Below are 21,529 nucleotides of genomic sequence, written 5' to 3' on the forward strand. Positions count from 1 at the left end.
TTAAATGAAAATAAAATGACTGGGAAAAACTCAAACATTAACGACACAAATGTACAAAGGATGAGGAGAGGAAGAACAATAGTGAAAAACTATGTCTGGAAAAGACTGCCCAATCTTCAATTTCCAAATTTAAGAACCAAAATATATTATTCAATTTACTGATAAATTCTCTCAATTTATAATTTTTCTTGACTCTTCCTAAAATCAGAAGTATCTAGTAAGTTTTCTGTTTGCAGGTGTCATTCAGAGAACCACAATGTGCTTATTCATTTTTAAGAAGTCAATGTACTTAATGCAGACAAATGAATAGATTTTCTTTCATTACCCTTTTCAGCCATTTCTCCATCACGCAAAGGCTTCTGGAAAGGAGACTCCTCTAATTTTTTAAGGTCAACCTGAAGCTCAGAATACTGTGTGGGGCAAATAGGCCACTGCAGATTGCTGGCAAGCCGTGCTCTCTCCTCCCTGGCTGTCGGGTCATCCCAAATGATCTGTTCATTCTGGGAGGGCTCCGTGTTGACATCAGGTACTATTTGACGGGACTGCCTAAGGAATCAAAGTGACAATTTTAACAAACCAACAGCCACGACAAAATCTACAGTCATGAATTCCATGAGTTAGACTGCAAATTTGAGGCTCACCTTTGTATGCCCACCATCTAGCACACAGTAAGCACCTGAAAATATGGAATAAATGAACTTTGGGAAATTTTTTCTTTTAAAAATGTTTCTTTCTACAACTTACTGTTTTAGTTAGAAAAGAAAACATCTATTTTGACTGAATGTCCATATATTTAAAACTTCAAAAGGGAAAGTTTACTGTCAAGAAATTGCTTTCAAAATTCTAAAATAATTGCTACACTTAAAAATGGAATTTTTCTTAATAAAACAGGCTTAGGGAAACACGGTAATGTTTAGAAAACTGGTTACTTTACCTGCCAGTTGTATTTTTATCACTTAAAATAGTAAGAACTATAATTACACAGGAAGGGCCCTATAAAAGCTGCCTTAAAAGAAGGTGCTTTTGGCTCTTGGTAACCAAACCTCCCAGTCTTAGACCAGTCATATACTGAACTTGAGTGAAGCATGTTTTATGTTGTAATTACAATAATTCCACTAGGCAGTAAATATAATTCTACCTATTTTCCTTCTAAGTAAATATTAAATCTTCCAATGTGTATAAATGGAATCTTAACAAAAATACCCCAGAGAGCTCATTTGCCTCAAATACAAAGCAAATAGCCTTATTCTGAGGATACTTATTTACTCTGACTTGGCACAATATTTAGGCTCTCTGTAATGACAAAACATCATCTGAAGTATATCAGACAAAAAAGTCACTTTTACTCAGTATGCAGATACAGAAGTGGCCTCATGAAATATGCAGGTAGCTGATGACAGATGCGTAGTTCAGTCAGTCAATTCAAGATACAAGTCCCCTAACATTCACCATGGAATCAGAGATGCTTCTATCAGGGAAAAATGACGTTCTGCGACTCAACTTGTCATAGGACACTGAGATCTAAAATCACCTTTTCTAGAAGGTAAATTTATAAAGAGAATACAAAAGGCATGTGGTTCTAATAAGAATTTAAATTTCTCTCTATATGTTACTGTTTAGAACTATGATCATTTAATACTAACATGACAGAACAGAGAGAGTTACCCACTGAATCCATTTCAAATGAGGCAAACTGGGTCTTAAAATAATTTTCCAGTGAAGGTATTAACATTTTTTTAAATGCTGATTTTTGATAGAGAGAGAGAGAGAGAGCGCGAGAGAACGAGCGAGCATGCAGGGGAAGGACAGAGAGAGAGGGAGACACAGAATCCAAAGTAGTTTCCAGGCTCTGAGCTGTCAGCACAGAGACTGATGTGGGGCTTCAACTCCTGAGCCGTGAGAGCATGACCTGAGCTGAAGTTGGATGCTTAACTGACTGAGCCACCCAGGCACCCCAGTAATAAAAAATATTCATCATGCCTCAATGTGAAGCAGTTGCTTGGTATGGAACAAACCTTTGTTTGCTTCTTACCCCAAAGTAAGAATTCTAGAACTTCTTGGAACAAGAGAGGGAAAAAGGAAAAGCTAGGAAGTAATGAAGGAAGGAAAAGGCCACAACCATATTTATATAGTTTGGGCTAAGTAAGGCCCAGTAGTACAACCCTTTTTCCTGTTCTGTTCTTGTTATTCTAAACTTCTTTGCTGACAAAAACAAAAAAACACACAACTGCAGAATGAAGCTTAACTTATGGAACTGAGTGAGCAGCAACCCAAATAAGAAGCTACCTTTCTGTCGAGTCACCTAGTTGCTCCTGTCTGCCACCAGTGACAGGTACATACCTCAGTGCCTCCAGGACTCTACTTCGCCCACTGCGGGCAGAGCGATTGCTATCAGGGGTTGAAGAAGTGCTGTTACAACCACTTCTTGAAAGGGAAGCCCTCTGCCCTTGAGGTTTCACTATTGATGTTGCAGACATGATCTCCTGCAGCTGCTTCTGAAAGTTCTCTCTCATCTCCAATGTCTGCGTCAGAGCTTGAAAACACACACAAATACACCAATAAAGGTAAGTTTCTCTTTTTTATCACATCTCATTCACATTAACTATTTTGTCTAGATTTGAACACAAATTTATTAACCTGACATTTACTGCTTACTAAAGGCTATAGGAATGAATAAGATTATGGATTACTGCAGAACATTAAGGCTGTCCTTACCAGGACTGTACGTGAAAAAGATCAAAAAGTCCTTCCAAGACATACTGCTAAGACAGTACTGTACTCTTGTACAGCTCCCTGTCTTGTGTTACATACTACACTCTGAGGTGCATCCATAATTAATGTATGGGATTTCTCCCTCTTGGTCTTTAAAAACAGACCACAATATATTTATCTTTGGTTTCCCTGTAAACACAGAAATAGATCCTAAAATAAACATTTTTGGAATGAACTGAGTGGGAACTAAATAACTAAAGTCATAAAGGAAGCTCCAGTAGGATAAGATGAGTAAGGAAAATAGAAAATTTTAATTCATTAAAAAGACGATATCTACAGTTATTCGCTGCTGTACTCTCTGTAACAGCAAGAAATTAAAAATAATCTGGATGCCCATAAAAGGGACCGGCTAAATGGCCATTCATAAATGTGAAAGAAGACTCAAAATGGAAGCACTGCTAAGAGAGTCACTCCAAACAGAGTCAAAGGACAAAGGAAGTAGGGCTTATGCATAGTCTCTTGTTTCAATTCTCAGGAACACCATGAACTTTTAACTTCTGTCAACTGCAGTTTGTCCACCACCTCCTAGAACATCTCCTTCTATTTTGGACTGAAACAGAGATAAAGGTTACTACTTGTTAGCCAAACAACAATCTTGTATTAGGTAGTCAATTTAAACTCTGACAGCTCCAATTATATTTCTTCCAAAACAAGTTATATAACCTTGTGGTCTGCCTTTACAAGCCTGTACTCCCTGCTTGCAATGGTGAGTTTCAGTGGACTCTATCTCCCGGAATGCAATCCTGAAAATCCCAAATAATCGCTTTTGGTTGCTTTATAGGCTCTTCTTGGTCAACACAATCAATACTATACAGTTACCAAAAAAAAAAAAAAAAAAAAAAAAAAAACAAAAAAAACAAAAAAACACCAAATCNAGAGAGAGACCAAAGAAGCTCCTTATATACCAACCAATATGAAACACTCCAGAAGTTGAACTATTAAGCAAAGTAATAAAGATGAATTTATAAAACCACATATATATAGTATGTCCAACATTTATACATTTTTTTTTTTAAAGTGCAGACGAAGTGGAGCACCTGAGTGGCTCAGTCACTTGAGCATCTGACTTTGGCTCAGATCATGATCTTGTGGTTCGTGAGTTTGAGCCCCACATTGGGATTGCTTGCAGTCAGCCTGTCAGCACAGAGCCTGCTTTGGATCCTCTGCCCCCTATCTCTAATCCTCCCCTGCTTATGCTCTTCCAAAAATTAATATTAAAACAAAAGGGCAGAAGGAGAAAACTTATGTATTTATGATTGTATATGCATAAGATAGCTCTAGGATACGTAAGAAACTAAAAACACTGGAAGACGGGAGAAACTTTGTGCCTCCTTCCATACCTTTAAACCATGTGAATATGTTAAAATATACTAGATACATAATACAGGTTTTTTTGAAAGTAACTGAAAACTAAACCAAAGAATAAATTTTTACAAAACCAATTCCACCTACCTTTAATAGGGCTGTATCACACTAACTCTAAAATACCTCATTCCACAGACTTCACAAGTTTGACACTTTATAATTCACTTAAAGCTTTGCAAATTATTAAAGATTGGCTAGAACCTCAAATCAATCCTCAAATACATGCTTTACTTGTATTTAGCAACACAGAAAACACTGTTTTTCCTTGCAAAGGAAGCATTCTGTATGAAAAATACGGATGTGTAAAAAAATTTTTTTGTAATTTAAAATATTTTACCTCCTTTGGAGTCATTCCTTCCATCTCCATTTGGTGTTGCTGATTCTTTATTACCGGTGGTTATATTATCTATATCATTGTCTTCTACAGGCAGATGATCTGGCTATTCAAGGAGAAAAATTACAATTTCTCAAAACCATTGCATATGGTTTCACAGCACTGGAAGATTATACATTCAGCTTAAGGAGGGGTAAATGTGTCATCCATAGCATCTACCTCATCATCCTTTGTTGCTGAATCAGCTGAGAGCAGTCGACTATTACAGAGTCTGCCATCTTGCACTGTACTGATATCCAAGCTCATTTTGGGATTGTAAGTATGTGGATAAAGAGATTCAGGAAGATGTTTATGCTCTTGGGCACACTGAAATGCAATGGCAGGCTTTAAAACAGGGCTGAAAAACATCTTAGTGAATAAATTATGTTAAGCAGAATGACAACCAATGCATTACGTTCTAAGATGGCAAAAGTTTGCAGAATTAAAGTTTTGAAAAGTAGGTGACACTAAAACAATCCATCATACAAACGAAAAACTTCTCACTTTTTAAAGTCATACACTAAAGAACAAAATCTATTTCATTCCTATGCTTTTGCCAAGGTATCAATCCTATTCCTGGGAATACCCAGAGAGAAAAGAACCACAGTTAGTTTCTAAGCTGCATTGGTATGCCAAATTAGTTCTCCTTAAATTAAAAAAAATTTTTAATGTTTTTTATTTATTTCTGAGAGAGAGAGAGACAGCGTGAACAAGGGAGAGTCAGAGAGACAGGCAGACACAGAATCCGAAGCAGGATCCAGGCTCTGAGGCAGCTGTCAGCACAGAGCCTGACGCGGGGCTCAAACCCACAACCGTGAGATCATGACCTGAACTGAAGTTGGACACTTAACCGACTGAGCCACCTAGGCACCCCAGGTCTTCTTAAATTTTTATAACATTTCACATAATTTTTATTAGCGAAAAGAATCAGAGAAATCAGAAAGCGTATCCATTAAAGACTTGTTAAGTATGAGGGCACCTGGAGGTACAGTTGGTTAAGCATCTGACTTCAGTTCAGGTCATGATCTTATGGTTCGAGGGTTCTAGTCCTCCCACATCAGGCTCTGTGCTGACAGCTCAGAGCCTGGAGCTGCTTCGGATTCGGTGTCTCCCTCTCTCTCTGCCCTTCCCCTGCTCACACTCACTCACTTTCTCAAAAATAAACGTTTAAAAAAAAAAAAAAAAGGACTTATTAAGTATTTAGGGCCTAAAGATCTTACATTTTTAATGCCAAAGAAATGTACACTGTTAACTAAGGTTATCAAACTTGTTTACATACATGGAAAGTAGCTTGTGTAGGGAAATGTTTATACACATTCTCATTTACTAGAAAAAGAAAAAAAAAGTATTGCTTACTTCTAAAAGCCAGTGCTCTGAAACAATGTGTACTCCTCTTTCCTTCACAGATTTATATTCTCGGTTAGTGTCATTTGGTCGGCCTTGATAAATGAAATGAGTCACCGTTTCATCAAAACTCCATCTGAAACGACCAAATTTTTAACGAATAACTAAGAGAAACATCAAAGTAAATTTAAGATGATCATTACTCTCTATGAGTACATTCACCTTCACAAAACTTCCAAGATCTAGAGTAAATATGGACATTGAATGACAAGCTTTTTTTTTTTTTTTGGTCAAATTTTACACATACTAGGTATGTAAACACAGAGAGATAGATACCTGGAAGGATATTCTTTAAAAGTATTAACTTCCTTCTTTATACTTTTCCAAATTGTTTAAATTTTCTTTTTACAATGAGTATCACTTTATAGTAACAATAAAGGTATTTTCAAATCAATAAAATAAGCAAAACATCCAGTCTGTCCTCTGGTTGTTGGTAGTCACTGGTCATGTACATTTGCTCTATGTCCTGTAATAAACTATGTACTTTCAATAACATTATCTCACCCATTCCTCACACCAATCCTAACACACTGGTATTATTATATTAAAACTGTACAAATAAGGAAACTGAAAGATACAAATATGTTTAAGGATATTCAATAAATGGTAGTTTTGACTTCAAAACTCCTACTATTAATAATGCTACGATCTCCTGATTCTTTCCATCTAGAAAAATAATCTAAAAATTGTAAAATATATGCCATCCTTCAAAAGATCAAGTAAAGCCAAAAAGAAAGTAAAATTATACTTCTGCATAAAATCACCAAAGGTAATAGAGTTTTCTCCTCAGGGACACTTACCATACTTTCCATTTCCTAACTAAGAAATCTCTCTGGTTGGGCATCTGACTCTTGATTTTGGCTCAGGTCATGATCCCACAGTTGTGACAGCCCCGTGAGCATGCAGCCTACCTGGGATTCCGTCTCCCTCCCCTGCTTGCACCACATTCTCTCTCATGTGCGCGTGCTCTCTCTCTCTTTCAAAATAAACACTTAAAAAATACATCTTTGGACTTTTAAAATAGTCAATTAAGGCATATTTCCTTCTGAATTATATTATAAACCTCTCTATTTCCTACTCTATTGTCTGTTTCCTTAAAAATAATAGTAAAGAATACCTTGCCTAATTTAGTTGTTTTTTTCTTTTTAAGTAGGCTTTATGCCTAATGAAGGGGGAGGGCAGAGAGAGAATCCCAAGCAGGCTCTGGGCTGTCAGTGAGATAAAGACCTGAGCTGAGATCAAGAGTTGGACAATTAACTAAATAAGCCACCCAGGCACCCCTAGTTGTTAGTCTCTCTAATAGGTGTTCCTATTTCTGATGTTAAGGAACACAATACACACATAAATAAATTATAAAAATAATTTAAAAAACAGAGGAGTATTTTTGCCTGATTCATCTTGCCTCATTACTCACTGTGATAATATACAAACTGAGTTTTAGTCCTTAGAGATCCCTCAAGGACAGACTCTAAATGGTTATAAATGGTTTAGACCAGGGACTAGAAAACTCTTTTTTTTTTTTAAGTAGGCTTCACACCCAGCATGGAGCCCAATGCAGGGCTTCAACTCAGAACTCTGAGATCAAGACCAGAGCTGTGATCAAGAGTCAGACACAACAGACTGAGCCACACAGGTGCCTCAGTAAGTTTTTCTTAAAAGGCCAAATGATAATTATTTTAGGCTTTCAGCGAAAACAGTATCTTTTTCCAACTACTCAACTCTTGCCTTGTATGAAAGCAGCCACAGATTATAGGTAAACTAACAGGCATGGCTGTGTTTCACCCTCTGGTCTAGATCAGTGCTTTCAGCAGAATTGTTCCTTTACAAGCTATTTTGTAAATTTGTAAGAGTGATTTTGGTTGTCATAATAATGTGTTTATATGATGGAGGGTGCTACCAGCATTTAATAAAGTCAAGGGATGCTAGAAATCCTGAGATATAGTTATATATACAATTATCCCATATCTTACATCATTTTCTAATGTCTTGACACAAATTCACAGAGGTAAAAAAAAAAAAAAGGTTTATAATGAGTCTAAAATCCTGTTTTACTTACAACTCAAAGTGTTTTGTTTTGTTTTTGCAGTTTTAATATGCACTAATATACCAAACATCCAACTACTAAGTAATTGAAGGAAGACTGTACTTTGCTTAATTTGTAACTTTGCCAAAATGTGAACAACTCTTGGTAACATCCTGTTACCAACAGAAATGCTGCTCACAGTATATGAGTCTCTACATTGGTTTCAGCCTGGGGCTGTAGCATTTGAAGTGATTTTTACATACATATGCAAACATAAGAATACTCCGTTTTCTTCTAGTGTCATCAGGCATGGGCATTTACATATTAAATATATGTCATATGATTATGTGCCTTCTAGGACTTTTAGTTTTTAAAATTATAAAAAGTAGTTGGGGCACCTGGGTGGCTCAGTTGGTTAAGTGTCCGACTTTGGCTCAGGTCACGATCTCAGAGTTTGTGAGTCTGAGCCCCATGTCGGGCTCTGTGCTGACAGCTCTGAGCCTGGAGCCTGCTTTGAATCTGTGTCTCCAACCACCCCCCCACCTCCCCTGCTCCTCCCAGCCTCATGCTCTCTCTCTGTCAAAAATAAACAAACATAAAAACAAATAAATAAAATTACAAAGTAGTTAAGTTATATCTGAGAAATCCTTTTATTTTTATTTCTCTTTAATATAGTTTATTGTCAAGTTGATTTCCATATAACAACCAGGGCTCATCCCAACAAGCACCCTCCTCCATGCTGGTCACCCATTTTCCCCTCTCCACCACCCCCATCAACCCTTAGTTTGTTCTCAGTATTTGAGTCCCTTATGATTTGCCTCCCTCCCTGTCCTTATTTTTCTTCCCCTTCCGTTCCCTATGGTCTTCTATTAGGTTTCTCCTGTTCCACATATGAGTAAAAACATATGGGATCTGTCTTTCTCTGCCTTTTTTTTTTTAACAAATAGTTTATTGTCAAGTTGGTTTCCATGTAACANGCCTGACTTATTTCACTTAGCCTAATATCCTCGAGTTCCATCCATGTTGCTACAAATGGACAGATTTCATTCTTTCTCATTGCCATGTAGTATTCCATTGTATAGATAAATCACATCTTGATCTATTCTGTCAGTTGACGGACTTTAAGTCTCTTTTCCATGATTTGGCTTCAAAGTGCTGCTATGAACATTGGGGTACATGTGCTCCTATACATAAGCACTCCTGTATCTCTGGGATAAATTCCTAGCAGTGCTATTGCTGGGTCACAGGGGAGTTCTATTGTTAATTTTTTGAGGAACCTCCACAGTTTTCCAGAGGGGCTGCACCAGATAGCATTCCCACCAACAGTGTAGGAGGGTGCCCGTTTCTCCATATCCTCACCAGCATCTAGAGTCTCCTGATTTGCTCTTTTTAGCCACTCTGACCAGCGTGAGGTGATATCTCAGTCTGGTTTTGATTTGTATCTCCCCGATGAGGGACGCTGAGCATCGTTTCATGTGTCTGTTGGTCATCTGGATGCCCTCTTTGGAGAAGTGTCTGTTCATGTCTTCAGCCCATTTCTTCCCTGGATTATTTGTTTTTCGGAGGTGGAGTTTGGTGAGTTCCTTATAGATTTTGGATACTAGCCCTTTATCTGAGATGTCATTTGCAACTATCTTTTCCCATTCCGTCAGTTGCCTGTTAGTTTTGTTGATTGTTTCCTTTGCCGTGCAGAACCTTTTTATCTTGATGAGGTCCCAACAGTTCATTTTTGCTTTTGATTCCCTTACCTTTGGAGATGTGTTGAGTAAGAAACTGCTGCAGCTAAGGTCAAGGAGGTTATTTCCTGCTTTCTCCTCTAGGATTTTGACGGTTTCCTGATTCACATTCAGGTCCGTCATCCATTTTGAGTTTATTTTTGTGAATGGTGTAAGAATGTGGTCTAATTTCATTCTTCTGCATGTTGCTATCCAGTTCTCCCAGGACCATCTGTTAAAGAAGCTGTTTTTCCATCGGACACTCTTTCCTGCTTTGTCTAAGATTAACTGGCCATACATTCGTGGATTCAATTCTGGGTTCTCTATTCTATTCCATTGGTCTATGTATCTTTTTGTGCCGTGTAAAATCATTTTCATAGAGGTAATGCTAAGATACGCTGAAGAGATCTGGTCTAGATGTTTAACTGTAGGAAGTGGTAGGCAGTGTCAGATGATCTGTTTAGGATGTTCTGATTCTAGCTTATGGATGGGAACATCTAGGACAGTTTTATTTGAGAACGGATTACCCTATCAACGTATAAATATTGTAAACTCTATACATTAAAGGCTTCTTCTCTCTTTAAAACAAAAATTTTTTTTTTTTTTAGAGTTAATTACTCTTTTATTTAAATGTTTATTTCTCTTTGAGACAGAGACAGAGCCTGAGCAGGGGAGGGTCAGAGAGAGAGGGAGACACAGAATCTGAAGCAGGCTCCAGGCTCTGAGCTGGCAGCACAGAGCCCAATGTGGGGCTCGAACCCACGAACCGTGAGATCGTGACCTGAGCTGAAGTCGGACGCTTAACCGACTGAGCCACTCAGGCGCCCCTCTTTTAAAAATTTTTTTTAGTATTTTTGAGAGAGAGAGAGAGAGAGAGAGGTGTAAGTGAGAGAGGGCAGAAAGAGAGGAAGACACAGAATCTAAAGGAGGCTCCAGCCTCTGAGCTGTCCGCGTAGAGCCTGATGTGGGGCTTTATTTAACTCATGAACCATAAGATCATGACCTAAGTTGAAGTTGGATGCTTAACAACTGAACCACTCAGGTGCCCCTCCTTTCTCTCTTTTATCACCAAGTCTGAGAAATCTTTCAGGAATAGATTTAATACACACTTTAAATCAGTTAAATCTTTTTAAAGGAATTTTGGCAATAGATACTATTTTTCACACTGTGAGGACTGGCACTTTAAGTCTTATTAAAACACAGTCCTATAGGTTCCTTTTATAACCACATCCAAAGAGAATATACAATAAGGCATTAACTTTGACAAATATATATACCCTCATAGGACTCTTGTGAGAATGAAGGGAGACAAAGCTTGGCTCATGCTAAGCTCAGCAATTGGTAAAAGGTAATACGAATACAGTAACAAGTAATCATACAGTAGATAAGACTATATAGGAACACATGAAACAGGTAATACAAATTATAATTACAAATAAGAAAGCTTTTCTTTTCAACAACAGATACACTAAATACACTAAGATGATTAAAAGTACCCCAGATACTTTTTATTTTTATATTCTCCTGAACTAATCTATCAGAGAGAAAGCTAACTAAAACAAGACTTACCAAAGGAGAAAAAGCTAACTAAAACAAGACTTACCAAAGGGGAAGATGAAGCCAAACATACTTCTCAAACTGTTATTTGTAGAGGCAGCCATTAGGCTGTCTACAAATGGCTGAATACAAGTGATCAAGAAAGCTAGCACCATAGACAGTGGAGTAGGAGAGACTCAGAACTGCCTGGCACAGACAAGGGTCTCTTAATCCCTGGCACACGTGCCATCTGCACTAGAGAGCTGTCTATACTTGGCTCCTCCTCTACAGGGGGAGGGCAGATCTGATAACCTAGTCTCCAAAGAAGTAAATGAATAGAAATCAAAACATCCTTAAAAAAGACCATTTTAATTCAGGAATGCTGCAGTATGTTAGCATTACTCAAAGAAAGGCTCTACTCTGAAAATCACTAAAGTAAAAATATGCTTAATCTCAGACTTCTTCTCATTCAATGTATTATTATATTATAAACTCCTTGAAGACAAGGATTCTTCTAGATTGTACTCATAATTCATGGAACCCAAGTTTCCAGAATAGTGGGCGGCACAAAACAGGCTCTCATCTATTTATACATTACACCCTATAAAATACACATATCAAAGTGAATTGACATGGAAGAGGATATTTTTCAAGGATGTAGTACATTAAAAATCAACTGGAGACAATATAACACAGTAAAAGGCAAAATAAGTGTTCCTTTGTGGATACTCAGAATAACTTTACGTTTTCCTATAGACAAGAACAGTACCAAACAGAAAGATGTGTCGACTACCTGTAATCTGCTCCTAGAGAGGCTGCAATCCCATTTAGTTCACTTTGCTTCTTACTCAGTTTCTTACTAACACATATCACTACCTTTTGAAGTGGCTTTGGAGCTTCTTCCTGTCCCTGGAAAGAAAATAAAAGAAATGGATCAACTATTATTTGAAATATTTTATCTACAACTTGCTTTTAATAAGAGATGTAATTCTACCTTCTTGGATTGGGCATCCTTCAGCTGAGGACTGGCAGAAAGAGCAACAGCATCTCGGGAGCTATTTGCCACAGCAACTTTCAGGTTTCTGACAATGACTTCTGAAAGTGGTGTACTCAGCTTCCTTTTCTGTTGGCTGGGCCCTCCTGGAGTTTCCAAGGCTGCAAGTGCATCCTAGATGTATGATCGGGGAGAGGGAAAGAAAAGAGGAAGAGGAGACAAGGAGAGAAGGGAAGAGATAAGGGAAAAGGAGGTAAACAGTACAGGGAAGAGGAAACAGGAGAGGTAAAGAGAGAAGGAGAATCCTCAAAATTATTTGGATTTCAGCTTTAGCCTCCTCCAAACAACAAAAAAAATGAAATATTATCTGCATCTGAACACAACAAAGAAAAATAATTTTGTATTGTCCAGTAAATGGGTTCAAAGAGACAAATGCACTTACATTTTCAGTTGTGCTAACCATATTCGGCAGAATCTTAGACTAGGAGGTGCAGTAGAAATTAAGGACACCAAAAAGCAAAATGAACAAACAAAAAACATGGAAGGAAACAGGTAAGCAAGGATGGATATAAGCAAGATGTGACCTCCAAGGTAAGTAAGTCAGACTGAGTTCAGAACTGTGAAAAATCCTCAAAAGGACACAATACATTCCTGTTCCCAAGCCACCCACAGTTCCCTCACGGGAAGGGACCAATGCTGCTGCTCCCTTTTCCCATCTGTATAGTATTCCATCCACACGGCTGACATGTATTTAGCACTGCTCAACTGATGAATACTTAGATTAATGATCTTTTGCCAGTACGATGATGCAATGAACAACTTTGTACACATACCATTTTGCCCATGTGAGAAAGAATAAAGGGAAACATTTAATCAAAATTTATATTACAGTGTTGACATTCTCATGAGCCTAAAAGCATGTTTCCTAACATGCTTAACAGCACAGTGGGTGATCAGAATTTTTTTTTGTCCATCTGATAGGTTAAAAGAATTTAATTTCCCAACCTATTATACCAAATGTGATTAAACACCTTTATGTATGTATAATATTTCTATTTAATTTTTTGTGACAGCTATCTCTTCCTATCTTTTACCCATTTTTCCTCTTGGTTTGTCTTTTTTTAAATTCACTTGCCTAAATATATTTGCATAAGTTTATATAATTTACATAAATTTACATAATTTATATGTATACATACCCACTGAGATATTGCCTACTCATTGTTTGTCAAATTTTTGCCATGGAGAATTTTGAAATACATTTATTGTACATTTATAAAATCTTCAGTTGAATGTTGGAGATTTTTTTTTTAATGCTGTCAGATTCATAATGAATCCTTTACTCTTTTAAAAGGGTATATGTTAGTTAGAAAGGACTTCCTAACCCTGGGATTACTGAAAAACAAACTCTCAAGGTCTCTTCTATAATTTTTATGCCTTTATTTCCTTTATTTAAATAAATATCTAATCCTCTGAATTAGAATACATTTATTCTAATGTAATGGGTAAGGGTTAAGTTTTCATCCCAAGTGTATTCTCAGATGGTTACCCAGTTGCCTGATTTGAATGCCAACTTGATCATAAATACACTCTCCTATCTGTGGCTGTAATCCTGTGTACTGAGTACTCATATACTCATATAGGAGTGACAACACACTCCTTTAATTACTGCAGCTTCATACAATGTTTGAATAACTAGTAGGGCTAGTGCTTACCCTCAGTTATTCTTCACATTTTTAACTCTTTTTGCTTGTATTTTTAATAGGATTTGTATTGCCTTTATAAATATTTACAATGTTTTATCTTTTTTGTGAGAACATGGTAAGGCTTTCTATTTGGTAAAAGTTTTAAAAGATTTCTGTATAGCATTTAAAAGGATTTTTTAGGAGCACCCGGGTAGCTCAGTTGGTTGAGCGTCCGACTTCAGCTCAGGTCATGATCTCACGGTTCGTGGGTTCGAGCCCCGCGTCAGACTCTATGCTGACAGCTAGCTCAGAGCCTGGAGCCTGTTTCAGATTCTGTATCTCCCTCTCTCTCTGACCCTCCCCTGCTCATGCTGTCTCGCTCTCTCTCTCAGAAATAAAACATTAAAAAAAAATTAAAAAAAGAAAAAAATAAATAAAAGGATTTTTCATACAAAAAAAGAAATCAGAACCTCCCATACTACATCCTACCTATCTTCTGTACCTGTGCCATTAACACTGCTTGCTTTCTGGGACTTCCTAGGAATTCTCCCCTCTTGTCTGCATGATCAACTGGATCAGTTATTTTCTCGATCTTGCAAACAAGACAACCTTCTTTTAACTCTACTATGCCCTACAGCAATCACTCCATTTTTTTGCTTCCCCTTTATAGGTAAGATTCCTCAAATGTTTATATACATTGTCTCCAAATTTCCTGCATTCCTGTTATGAATCTACCCTGGCTTCCACTTATACCATGTCATCAAAACTTTTTCTGTTAAGATCACCAGGGATCTCCATAATGTGAAATCCAGTGGCCAATTGAATATTCTTACCTCTCTTGACTTTCAGCAGCATCTGAAGAGTTAATCCTTCCTTCCTCAAATACTTTCTTATGTGGCCTCTATGACAATCAATCTCTAGGCTTTCTCTCCCCTCACCAGTGGCTCCTTCTCTGTTGTCCCTGCTGTTTCATACTCTAAATGTGAAACCCTCAGAGTGTTCCTGGACCTTTTTTCTTCTCCTGCTCTCTTGACATCTAATCTTATATGACTTTAAATGTTACCTACAAACCTTGACTCCCAAATTTCTTTCTGTAGGCCAGATCATTACCCAAACTTCAGCCTTTGTATGTAACTGCCTATTTCACAACAGTACTTGGATATCTAACAGGCATCTCAAACATTATGTGTCCAAAATACAAACTCTTGATCTGAGGCTCTGATCCCAACCTGTTCCATTCAACTCAGTTGACTGCCATCTCAATTCTTCTTATCTCTCAGACCAAAAATGTGGAGAAGGGTCCAAATTCCAAACATTAAAAAACCTGCTATGTTCTAGGGAAAACGATGGAGAATGATCAGTATCTAGACATATGCCTATAAAAGAAAACCCCACATGGCCTTCAGGCACAGAAGATGAAAAAACTTACAAAAACAACATAGACTGATATCAGAATTTTCAAACACAATATACACACAGAAAGGCAGCAGAGCAGCATTGTCAGGACACTGACACACACAAAAAAAATGGAAACCAAGAACAGTATAATCTGTCAAAGAATCAAAGCCTTGGTAAGGTTTTGAATGTGCACAACTCAGGAACTAGTGTACATATGTGACATTCCTGAGTGTTCCTGAACTTCATCCCACCATAAGATGACAGAGAGCCTTTTACATATTTGACTGTAGAGTTAAGATTAAAACAAGGGTAAGGGCCATGGGTTGAAAAACCATATAAAAATTTTATTTCCTGACAGAGCAGAAAAATAAAATTAAAAACAGTGGAAGAGAGAAAATGAAGCAGAATAATATCACTGACTCCAACAGAAGCAATAAGTGGGGGTCAGAACACAATTTAAAACTGACAAAAATAAGAAGGGGGTTAAGGGCCCCATAAGAATAAAACTAACAAATCCTTTCCTAAATGCGAAAAGGAAAAAAAAATCCCCAGAGGACACTAAATACGTGAAGAAACACATAGTATACACATATACATGACATAAAATAATTACAGCATATGACAACTGATACCAAATATAAATCATATTAAATATGAAAAGACTTAGGTCCCCCAGTTGAAAGAAAATAATTTTCAAAATGGCTCAATTCTACATTTAAAACACAGCAATCCAAAAAGGCTAAAATAAACGAATGCATAGATTTATAAGGCAAATGAAAACCATAAAACAGTAGGGATTGAAATGCTGATACCAAAGTTGACCTGAAGCCTTAAATGAGACAAAGGACACATTCCAAGCTACATTAATCTATGTACTGATTAACACAGCAACACCTATCCAAAACTAAACCACATGTGATGCTAGAAAAAAAAGAAACATAGCATTTTAAGAAACCTGAAAATACCGCTTAATCTGAGATGGGTTAAATGAACAAAATCCAGGAGAGAATATAAAAGATCTAAATAACATAATCAGTAAAGTCTGATCTTCAGGGTATACATATATATAGAGCGAGCATATATATGTATAATACTAAATATGTATAGCATATACATATATATATATTACACATACATACACACACACACACACACACACACACACACACACTATGTATAGCAAAGACTACCTCTGATAGTAAATGTATCTTCTCAAAAACCAAGAAATGTTATTACATGCTGACATAACAGGGAACACACACACAAAATACCAGTAAGTTCTATGAAACAGAAATATTACAAACAACACTCTGATCACAATGTAATAAAATAAACTGAAAACAAAGCCTTCCATCTGGAAAGTAATGAAAACTCTATTTCTGAATAATTGGTATACAAATATTCCTTCTAGTATTTTCATTTTGCAACTTTTTATAAGTTAGAAATTATTTCCAAGTGAAAAGTGAAAAACAAACAAACAAACCCAACTTATAATTCCTTGTTGGTGAAGATGGGGAATACTGGGTGCTCAATACATTATTACTAGGAGTATAAACTGGTACAACCATTTTGACAGTTTGTCAGTCTCCCCTAAAGTTGAAATATGACCAAGCAATTTCACTTTTAGGCATATACCAAAAAGAAATGCATGCACACATATTCTAAGAAACATGCACAATAATGTCCATATTACATAATAGCAAAAATCTAGTAGCCATCTAAATGCTCACCAACACTTGACTGGATATGTAAATTGGGGCATGTCCGTATAATGGAATATTACACAGCAATGAAATCAATGAACCAGTTCCAGGGAAATGGACACAGCTTTCAAAAGAAGGTTCAACAAATTACTCAAAAGAATACATATTATAATTCCACACATTTAAAAGTCCAAAACCTTCCTTTCAGGAAACCGTAATGGAGGAGTGGCATGAGGAAGGCTCTATGGCATTGGCAGTGATCTCTTTCTGAACATATACAGTGGCCTCCCAGCTGTTAACTGACTTTTCACTTAGCAGCCTACTTGTTGTACTTTTCTGATGTATGTCAATTAAAAATTAAGTTTATTTATTTATTTTTTAATATTTTTATTTATTTCTAAGAGAGAGAGAGAGAGAGAGAGACAGCGTGAGCAGGGGAGGGTCAGAGAGAGAGGGAGACACAGACTCTGAAATAGGCTCCAGGCTCTGAGCTGGCAGTCAGCACAGAGCCCGACGCGGGGCTCCAACCCACGAACCGCGAGATCATGACCTAAGCGAAAGTCGGACGTTTAACCGACTAAGCCACCCAGATGCCCCTAAAAATTAAGTTTAAATAGGAGAGGGGCACCTGGGTGCTCACTCGGTTAAATGTCCGACTTCGCCTCAGGTCACAATTTCAAAGTTGGTGGGTTTGAGTCCTGCGTCGGGCTCTGTGCTGAGAGCTAGCTCAGAGCCTGAAGCCTGCTTCAGATTCTGTGCCTCCCTCTTTCTCTGACCCTCCCCTGCTCACGCTGTCTCTCTCTCTCTCAGAAATAAATGAAACATTAAAAAACATTTTCTTTAAAAAAAGGGGAGTTTTTTAATGTGAGGCCTAATATATGTTCAATTTTGTGATTATTCCATGGACACTTCTGTTTTCAGAGCAAAAATTTCAATATACCATGTTACATCAATTTGAGAACCACGGATTTTAAGATGAAGTACTATTTTATCATCAAAAACCATCAACACTCTTGCCCCCCACACACACACACAAAGAGAGAGAAAAACACTGCTAAGTAAACTAGGATTCTAAATAATAAAACATATGAATGCTTTTTATATCTTTCTCCAAGGTATCTAAAGAAGAATGGTCTCAATGACTGGGAATATTTGTTCTATTTTCTTGTCTACTAATATTATTTCATTTACTATTCAAAGAGTCTGTGAGCTATAAGACCTGAGAGATCATCTGAATATACTCCATGATTTTACAGATTGGGATGATGGAGCCTAAAGAGGTTGACCAGCCTTAAAAGGGCAGTAAGCAGCAAAGCAGAGGCCTGATTCCAGATATCAGATCTCAAACCAGTGGTTTTCCTCTATTTCTTAAGGCATAATAAGCAGTGTTAATCACAGTACAAAATGTTACTTTAGAAGAGATTTGAGTAAAGGTTTTGCTTGGTGAAAACTGTCCAAGTATCAATCCATATTTATTTTCTGAAGATGAATGACCTATACACTTTAAAAGCCTACTCTAAAGCATACCAGTAAAAATTATTAGAATGTTGTTTATGAATACCCTCCTGGCAAAACTCTAATATATAATACTATAATTGTGCAAAGAAAGGTTCATGGATAAAAAATAAAAAATCATGAACAATGATTTGAATAGCCACTTGAAAGGCCAACAGCTATTAAAGGAATAGTGAAGAAAATAATCTTTAGGGAATAAAAGGAAACCATTTAGAGTCAAATGAGCTCTTGATTTGTGAATGAATTTTTTCAGAAACAGAGCCATACTTAAGTGCTCAGGAGATCAAGCAAAGAAGCAGATTTAATTCATCTTTTCAAGGGAAAGGACTACAAGATAAGGTGATAAAAGACACATTCTCAGAGAGCAAGCAGGAAGTGTCCTGCTAGAATCGAAATCTAAGTACCAATGTGTTTATAGAATAGATTTATAAAATTCTTTCATCACACCATTTGATCCTTACGATAAATCTGTGAGTTTTCAGGGCAAGTGATATCCTCTTTGAACAAAAGAAAGAAAACTAGGCTTGGATAAGCTAAATGATCTGTCTAGAGTCACACTGTTTGTGACAGATCTAGGACTTGAACCCAGTCCTCATTTCATACCATTTTACCTCCAGCTGTAATTTCAACCCTGGGTATATGGTGGGACTCAATAATATGAATCTACCTTCCAATATCTTTGGAAAACTTACTACTACAAATTTTAGACGTGATGCAGAATTTGGAGCTTTAACTTTATACACTACAAAATTGTTAACTCCAGGACCATTTTCTACAAATCTTACCTTCACATCAAAGGAAGGCTTGAAGAGTTTGTCCTTGGACAGAAATTTTGATGGTGTATCCAGATCCAAGGAGGGCTCCTTCTGAAGCGGCCGTTCTACTGTTGGGGACACAGACAATTGTCTGGTATGCTGGGAGATCACGGCATGGAAAGCTTTACTCTGAAAGCGGTTCATATCTAAAGGTGTAACAGCTGTTTTCCTGTGAGTGTCCAGGTGTGTGACAGGATGCTCTGCAGTATGTGGGTTTAGATTCACCCTGTTTGTTATTTCAGTTTCCAAACTTTGTTCTAGAGACAAAATGAAAAGAAGCACAGGTGAGCCACTAATGTCATCTTCTGTCTCTGAAGAGGCACAGCTGAAGCGATCTTTTATATCTTGTTGGTGTTGATGTGAATTCTCAAGTATACTTTTTAAAAAAATTTTAAAACATTTTTATTTATTATTGAGACACAGAGAGAGACAGAGCATGAGCATGGGAGGGGCAGAGAGAGGGGGAGAATCTCTGAATCTGAAGCAGAATCTGAAACAGGCTCCAGGCTCTGAGCTGTCAGCACACAGCCCAATGTGGGGCTCAAACTCACAAACCACGGTCATGACCTGAGCCGAAGCCGTATGCTTAACTGACTGAGCCACCCAGGCACCCCTCTCAAGTATACTTTAAACCACAAAGTTACATATAACTATCTTTTTAAAAGTTTTGAGAGAAAAAGATAGCATGAGGGGGGTAGAGGCAGAAAGAGAGAGAGGAAGCACAGAATGCGGAGTCCGACGTGGGGCTTGAATGCACTGTGAGATCATGACCTGAGTGAAGCTGGATGCTTAAGAGACCGAACTTCCCAAATGCTCCTATGTACCCACTTTTCCAAAACAAAACAAAAACAAATGACATATTAAAATATATGCTGAATTAGACAAAGCACATCAGCTGAAACAAATAATTAATGAAATTTTCTATTTATCTTGTTGTAACCTGAAATATTCTCAGTAAAGCTCACAATTTGCCAAAAATTATATAAGTGTCATCTTAGTCAATGGCAGAGTTAAAAAAAAAAAAAGTCCCAATTACAAGTTAATAAATACAGTGGAATTTTTGGAAAGTCCTTAGTGAATCTTAATATGACCTAAACATCACTTTGCTGCAGTTGTAAAATTTCCAGTCTGTCTGGATAAGTAAGTAATGGCTCTGAGAACTGTTCCCAAGATACTGACTTGACCCTGAAGTTTGCACAGAGATGCCATCACCCTAGAAGAGAAACTACTGTGTCTTTCCACCCACCTTTTTTCAATATTTAACAAAAACAATTATTCGATGACTATGCCATGCTAGCCCAGTGCTAGCCAAGGGAAATATATAATGCACAAGACACGCACATTCTTTGCCCTTTCAGAGCCTGTAATAAGCAGGAAATTAGAAAGCAAACTAGAATTACAACACTGGGATCAGAGGTATAAAAGGGATGATGCAGGGAGTTTTAGCCAGACAAAGGCTGTACTTGATGGGTTAAGGAAGGTTTCCCAGGGAAAGTGACAGCCCAGCTGAGAACTGAAAGATAAGGAGGAATAGGTAAGCATGCAGTAGGCTAGAGGAAAGATGTGAAAGTCCAAAGAGGAGAGGAAGAGAGAAGACATGAATTATACAGTGTGTCATTGTGAGCCACAGGAACAGTAAATGGGATCTGAGCCCACATCTTAAGGCTTCAAATGCTGAGACTCTAGAATGTTCCTAGATTGTTTTGTACCTTCCAGCTTTCAGACAGTGCCTACAGTGGAGAGCAGATACAAATTAAACATCTGCGCTATGAACACGTTTATTTTGCCACCCAATAAGGAATGCTCAACAGTGGTGCACTACACCCAATGTGAAAAGTAGGCATCAATGAACTTTCCTAAAAACAAGCTTTGGCACATTCATGTTCCAGGAAGCATCAAATTGTAAAAATACATACAAAAGAACAAAAGTACTAACCTTTTTTAGTTACCCTTTCAATCAGAAAATGGCTTTCATCTGCTCTCTTTCCCATTCTAGCACTCTCAAATAGCCATTCTACTGTGACGGCCGGTAAATTCCACTTCTTGGCAGCTTCATATTTAGAACCACCTGGTTCTTTCAATATAAGATGTGTACTGGCAAACATGCCTTTCCTTTCCTTGGGTTTGCGAACAAAGAATTCTTGAACGCTGAAAATTATATTTAAATAAAGCAAATGACCATATATACAACTAGTGAGCAAACTAAGAAGAAAGTTTCTAATACAACTGTT

At 37.3% G+C, this 21,529-nt stretch overlaps 1 protein-coding gene across 2 annotated transcripts in view; it reads right to left on the reverse strand.

Moving 5' to 3' along the window:
• TOPBP1 (DNA topoisomerase II binding protein 1) overlaps positions 1-21,529 on the reverse strand; it is a 65,054-nt gene that overhangs the window by 17,405 nt on the left and 26,120 nt on the right. For both annotated transcript variants that reach the window (XM_077752309.1, XM_077752310.1), the window contains 9 exons: positions 21,235-21,446; positions 19,269-19,555; positions 12,183-12,356; positions 11,982-12,097; positions 5,867-5,990; positions 4,691-4,837; positions 4,475-4,577; positions 2,341-2,533; positions 326-546 (listed from right to left, as the gene is read on the reverse strand). In XM_077752309.1, coding sequence (XP_077608435.1) covers positions 326-546; positions 2,341-2,533; positions 4,475-4,577; positions 4,691-4,837; positions 5,867-5,990; positions 11,982-12,097; positions 12,183-12,356; positions 19,269-19,555; positions 21,235-21,446 — 1,577 coding nt within the window. The remainder of the gene's footprint in view (positions 1-325; positions 547-2,340; positions 2,534-4,474; positions 4,578-4,690; positions 4,838-5,866; positions 5,991-11,981; positions 12,098-12,182; positions 12,357-19,268; positions 19,556-21,234; positions 21,447-21,529) is intronic.

This window comes from Crocuta crocuta, unplaced genomic scaffold (genome assembly GCF_008692635.1).
Source record: "Crocuta crocuta isolate KB4526 unplaced genomic scaffold, BGI_CrCroc_1.0 scaffold580, whole genome shotgun sequence".
In the NCBI taxonomy this organism is placed as follows: domain Eukaryota; kingdom Metazoa; phylum Chordata; class Mammalia; order Carnivora; family Hyaenidae; genus Crocuta; species Crocuta crocuta.